This window comes from Mesoplodon bidens, assembly GCF_964165515.1.
Source record: "Mesoplodon bidens genome assembly, chromosome: 8".
In the NCBI taxonomy this organism is placed as follows: Eukaryota; Metazoa; Chordata; class Mammalia; order Artiodactyla; family Ziphiidae; genus Mesoplodon; species Mesoplodon bidens.
In genome coordinates, this window is record NC_138165.1 from 8,493,591 (window position 1) to 8,499,745 (window position 6,155).

At 44.2% G+C, this 6,155-nt stretch overlaps 1 protein-coding gene across 1 annotated transcript; it reads right to left on the reverse strand.

Annotated features, from left to right (window-relative positions):
- Positions 1-4,933: 4,933 nt before the first annotated feature.
- Positions 4,934-5,845, reverse strand: LOC308621922 (large ribosomal subunit protein uL22-like). Its single transcript, XM_081242776.1, has one exon. The coding sequence runs from the start codon at positions 5,391-5,393 to the stop codon at positions 4,953-4,955; it is 441 nt and encodes a 146-aa protein (XP_081098902.1). The 5' UTR covers positions 5,394-5,845; the 3' UTR covers positions 4,934-4,952.
- Positions 5,846-6,155: the final 310 nt, after the last annotated feature.

A 6,155-nucleotide genomic window follows, 5' to 3' on the forward strand; every position in this document is an offset into this window, starting at 1 on the left:
AAGCCTGATGTGGGGCTCAGAACTTTCACTCTAGTGGGAAAACTTCTGTGGTATCATTGTTTTCCAGTTTGTGGGTCGCCCCCCCAGTGGGTATGGGATTTGATATTATGATGATTGTGCCCTTTGTTGTGGCTTCTTCTTTGTCTTTGGATGTAGGGAATCCTTTTTGGTAGGTTCCAGAGTTTTTTTGTCAATGGTTGTTCAACAGTTATTTGTAATTTTGGTGTTCTCGTAAGAAGAGGTGAGTGCACGTCCTTCTACTCCACCATCCTGAGCGATAGTGTTCCCTATGATGGCAGTTTTAAAAGGGACTCTTCAGTTCACTGAGAAGAAAGCCTCTCTGTTACCTGGGTGGGTCTTATTACTAAGCTCTCTCTCTTCCAACCAGAACTGATAGAGGCACTACACATCGCTCAGTCAGTTCCATCTTTCCAAATCCTGGATTTACACCCATCCAAGCCCTGGGAACCTGCAAGGAGTCAGGGCCTGGTGGTGAAGAGTATGAGTTCTGGAGTCGATAGATTTGTGTTTTCAGTTCCAGTTCTGTGAGTTACAAACTGCACAACCTTGGGCATTTACTTAAGTTCTCTGGAACTCAGTTTCCTCATTTGTAAAATCAGAGTAATACTAGCTCTTACTCCACAAGGTTGTCTTGAATTTTAGATGGGAAAATGCACCTAAAGCACTTATATGAGAGCAATCATACTTATGATGCTAAGGTAACAGGAGAGCTACCCAACTGTGATTGCTTTTTGGTGACAGGAGTGCTTGTCCACTCAACTGTTGATGTTTTAATTTATTCTGCACGTAGCTGGTATAGACATTTGGGAGGGAAAAGATGCAGGAGAAAATCTGAGAAGTCCTATTTCCCCTCCCTGCTCTCTCTGCCTTCCCTGCCTACATTCTTCCCCTACTTCATGAGCAGTGGCAGAAACATCTTCCATTTGTTTCTTTAGTTAAGTCTTGGCCACGTTGGGGCGAGCCATTTCCAGCATCCATCTTTGGCAGCCTGTGGCAGTGCTGGGTGGATGGACCACATGTTTATGAGCATAACGTGGGGCCCAGGCCTCTGTCATAGTCCTGAGCCCTGATGCCCACCCAACATGCAGGGTGGGCTGAGTGGTTAGGCTGAGGGTCCCTGTTCTCTGCAGCTGGGCTCTAGGCATAGAGGAATAATGCAGACCGTTTTGAACATTTACTATGTGTCAGACATTGTTCCAAGCAGTTTATAGGTATTATCCTGCTTAACTCTCACAACCCTGCCCATTTTAGACGTAAGGAAAAGAATGGAGAAAAGTTAAGCAACCTGCCCAATATTATAAGCTGGCAGAGCAAAGAATTAAACCCAAACCTTCCAGCTCCAGAAGCCAAGCTGAGACAAGTTGAGTGGCTTGGTGTTTTTCAGCTACCAAGAGTTCATTCCAGAATCTCTTGCAAAAAATGTGCAGCTTCAATGAATACTTTTCACTCAGGTGTTGTTATTCAGATCTCCAGCTTTGTTTTCTTAGGGGAAAAATCCAACTGAGAAAGGATCATACTTAGAGTCATCTGGAAAACAATTTGATAGCTTAGAAATGAAGCCCTTTAGAAATGAAGCCCTTTCTCACTTTGTGCTCCTGGAGCCTTTATTTCTGTGTGTGTGGGGTGGGGGTGGGGGGCAGTTGGATGAGCTGTGAAAATAAGTGGATTTTCTCTGATGTCTAATCCACTAATTATGCAGAGCAAAATTGGATCACACTTGTAATTCAGTTTTTACTGTTTGCATTAAGAAATGCTATTGGCAGAGTTGTGAACAGGAAAAGGGAGAAGGGTGTTGCAAATCATTACTTATTGTGAACAGAGTGAATGGTAATTTATGGGGGGGGGCAAGGTGTTGCGTTTGGACTGCTCGGTGTAGTTAATGGAGCTGTAGCAGTGGTGGCTAAAGTGGCAGCAGAGAATATTAAGGAAAGTAACATGGAAAGAAATTTGAATATAAGTCATAATGACTACTCTATGTTTGCATACAGGATGAGGAGTAAAATGCAATGCATGGATTCTGTGTCATTGAGTTTAAAGGAACTGTCACCCCCAAATTGGCTCTAATGATAGAAATTTCAGAAAGGTGATAAACTTTTGGGTGAAAAACGCAGGGCTGACCAGCGTTTGGACCTTTCTTCAAGTTTGCTCAGAGCCCAAGGCTACCACCTCCTCCTTTGTGTGTAATAATAGTGCTCATCTCTGTCATGGGATTACTTTCATGCCCCAAACATCTTGAAGCTATTGGGGGCGTACCTCCCTCCAGTCTTCATCGCTTACCAAGTGCCATCAAACACTAGCATTCTAAGGAAAACATCAAGAAGGTGAATTTTGACTTAGAAAAGAGAAAGACCCAGAATGAAAGTAGCCCTGGGTGGAATGTATGTGGGGAAAGGAAAGTTTTCTAGAAAGTTTTTATGGTGTTGAGCTGGGATTGTCTCTGCCTTGTACTTTTGCTCACATCTCTGTCTCCCTCACTCTCTGTCTGCCTGTCTGTGTCTTTCTATCATTTCTGACTAGGAATGATAAAATTATCTTACAGAAAGAGGCTTGCTTCAAAGCCTGTAGTTCAATTTGGGTCCCAGTTGACACCATTCTCCCCTTGGGACAGTGTGTTTCTGTCATGTGCCCACTGGGCAGGTACCACCCCACCTCCCAATTATGAGAATGAAAAATGGCTCCAGACATTGCTAGATATCCCCTGCTGGGAACGTTGCCCTTGGTTGAGAACCACCGGGGTAGCCCATCTTTTTTATTCACTGTGTTCAACTCACTGATGGAGTATGGAAATTGAGGAGAAAAGAGGAAGCCTAGTCCTTGTGGATTTTCCCCCCATGACTTGCCCATCCTTCCTTAGAATTGGAGTTTTCCTAGAAGTTTATTTAGAAGCTGACTGTGTTTTCATTCCTTCTCCAGGAAGGAGTTGCCTATGGTAACCCTACATTTAACCTTTTGAGGACCTGCCAGAATGTTTTCCAAAGCAGCTGCGCTCTTTAACACAGGTTTTGCAAATGCAATTTCCTGTGACCCCCTCCTCCCATTTCCTCCTCTTTTAGAACTTGTCTCAAATATCACCTCCTCAGGGACACCTTAGCTGACCTTCAAGACTAGTTCAGGCCTCTTTAGTACATGCCCTCATCACAACAAAATTAATTTTTGTGTAGTTTTATTAACTTTGAGACTCTCTGTGCCTCAGTTTATCCATTTATGTATTTATTTGTAGAATAAGGGTAATGCTGTCTAAATTACACATGAGAATACTAGAGTTAAAATGTCTACCATCTCAAAGCCTAGCACATAGTAGGGCTAAAAATGGCAGTTATTATTTTAATATCCTCTGTATGGAATATAAGATCAGAACCATGACTGCACATTCACTAAGCATGAACCAGACATAACTTGTTTTCCCACAGTTTTTTGTTCATAACTAGTTGATACTTGCTTTGTGTTTTGTTGCTTAGAAATGTTTACCAGCAAACAAACAGGTGACAGAGTTGTAAGAGAATATAATAGAAAGAAGATGTAAATAGAAAAAATTCTATTTATTAATTTATTTGAATTGGGAAAATGGCTAATATTTGATTTTAGAAGAAAAGACCTTAGTTTAGCTAAAGGAATCCCAGGATTGGGTGGGGCATATTTTATGAACCATGGTTCTTAACAACATATACAAGGATTTTTTTTTCATTTGCATACCATTAGTCCCTCAGACTCCTGAAGAGCCAATGCTCACATTTACTTCCGCTTTTTTCCCCTGAAGCTTGGCCAAGGCAGAAGCTATTTCCCCAGTATGGCAGTGATACTCTCCAGCTGCGAACTGGGCTACTGATCTGTTTCTCAGCAGTTCCCCAAGGCTGGCTATGCTGAGGAGAATCCACAGAGAACCATTTGGAAGTGAGAGCTGGCAGCATCTCACCTCCTGCCCACCTCTGCAGCTATAGTGTAAGTGTCATGCTCCAGGCAGTGCTAGCATTGCTAGAGATTAAAGGGGAAAATTCTGGTCAGGGACCAGTAGTGGATGCAGGGACTGTTGACAGCCCTTTCCAACCTGGAGAGTGAGGAGTTGGGATCTTGCAGTCACAGTTGAGGCAAGGCAGATTAGGGCTTTGGGGTGCCTCCCATTGCTAGATTCTAAGGCTTTTCTAAGCTGAGTGTTGGGCAAGTGCAGAACAAGGTGGGGGAAATACTCCCTTCTTTCAGGGGGCTACCAGAGGAGAAATACAATTTATCAAGAACTGTCTTTAGGAATCTCCCAGGTTGATGGAACTTTCCTTTTCTGGCCTCATTTTCTTCTTTGTCTTTCAAGTCTTCTACTTATTGCCCTGGGGATGCTGGGGACCCCAGGCTCCCTGCTGGTCCCTTGCCTGTATTGGATGCTGTTGGTACATTCCAGATGCCTGATGGGCATTCATCCCCTGCTGTGAGGTGTGGCTGATAACCACTCCCTGCTGCCTCCTTCCCAGACAGGGGGAGCCTTCTCAAAAGATGTGGTCCCCCACTGTCCCATCCTCTCCTCCCTTCTTGCCTCAAGGTGGGGCCAATCCTAAATTACACTGAAGCTCATCTCCAGCTGAGACCACATCCTTGCACTCGTTCCCCTGTCTTATCCTGCTTCCCTTTCTCTTTTCCTGGAAGCATTCTTTCATAAACCACTTGAATAATAATCCCTGTCTTAGGCTGTGCTTCTAGGGAAGCCAAGCTAGTGCCCCTGCTCAAGCCTTCCTTCTGTTTTCTTTTCAATTAGTACCTGTCTCTACTAGGTGAAGATGGGTCATATTAATAATTGATCATAAATAAACCCTCCTAGTATATTTGTAGGCTAAGTGTGTTACTTTTCCTGATAACATAATACCTTACCACCAAGAATTTATTTTTAGGACTTCTTCTTTTTTTTTTTTTTTTTACTTTTATTTTGCATTTATTTTTTGCAGCATTTATTCCTGGGCCATAAGTTTTTGTTTCTTCAATTTCTTCTGGGATATCTTTTTCTTCTGGGCAACCTCCTCTTCTGGTTTAGGAACAATCTGTTCTTTTTCAGTAAGGATCATCTCAATGTGGCAGGGAGAGCTCATGTATGGGTTGATCCAACCGTGAGCTCTATAAGTCCTGTGCCACATCTTGGGGGCTTTGTTCACCTGGATTTGCTCAATGACCAGAGAATCTACATCTAAGCCCTTACGTTCGGCATTACTCTCTGCATTTTTAAGCATGTGCAGTAAAAATTCAGCACTCTTTTTGGGCCACTGACCCTGCATCCAGCCCCACTGTTTGGCCTGGGCACACCTATGAACCCCACCACTGTAACGACGGAATGGCACACACTGCTTCTTTAAAGTGACATCCTTCAGATACATAGTGGCTTTTCGGATATGCATACCCTTAATGACCTAGGCTGTTTCATGAGTGTTCTTAAAGTGAACACGAGGATTTGAACCTCTCGACTTGCATGATTTTGTGGGATTTTCTGGGTCAAGTGAATAGCGAACCATTTTTAGAGGTCACCTCAGGCCGCTGACCGGAAAAGTAGGACTTCTTTTTTTTTTTTTTTTTTTGCGGTACACGGGCCTCTCACTGTTGTGGCCTCTCCCATTGCGGAGCACACGCTCCAGACGCGCAGGCCCAGCGGCCATGGCTCACGGGCCCAGCCACTCTGCGGCATGTGGGATCTTCCCGGACCAGGGCACGAACCCGTGTCCCCTGCATCGGCTGGTGGACTCTCAACTACTGCGCCACCAGGGGAGCCCAAAGTAGGACTTCTTAAGTAGCAATCCCAGTGGGCAAATGTCAGTGGAATTGTAGGAGTATGGCTGACAGTGTCTGCAGGGAGGAGAAGAAAGGGATGCTTCTGGTCAGTTGGACCTTTCAGCATCCATTCCAGAAAGACTTTCTGAATCACCCTCACCATCTGCAATGGACTGAATGTCTGTTTCCCCCCAGATTCAAATGTTAAAATTGTAATCTCCAGTGTGATGGTATTTGGTTTTGGAGATAACAAAGTCATGAGGGTGGAGCTCTCATGAATGAGATTAGTGACCTTATAAAAGGGACCCCAGATAATTGTCTCTGCTCTCCACCAAGTGAGGATACAAGGAGAAGTCGGCAGGCAGTCTGCAACCCAGAAGAGGACCTTCAGCAGA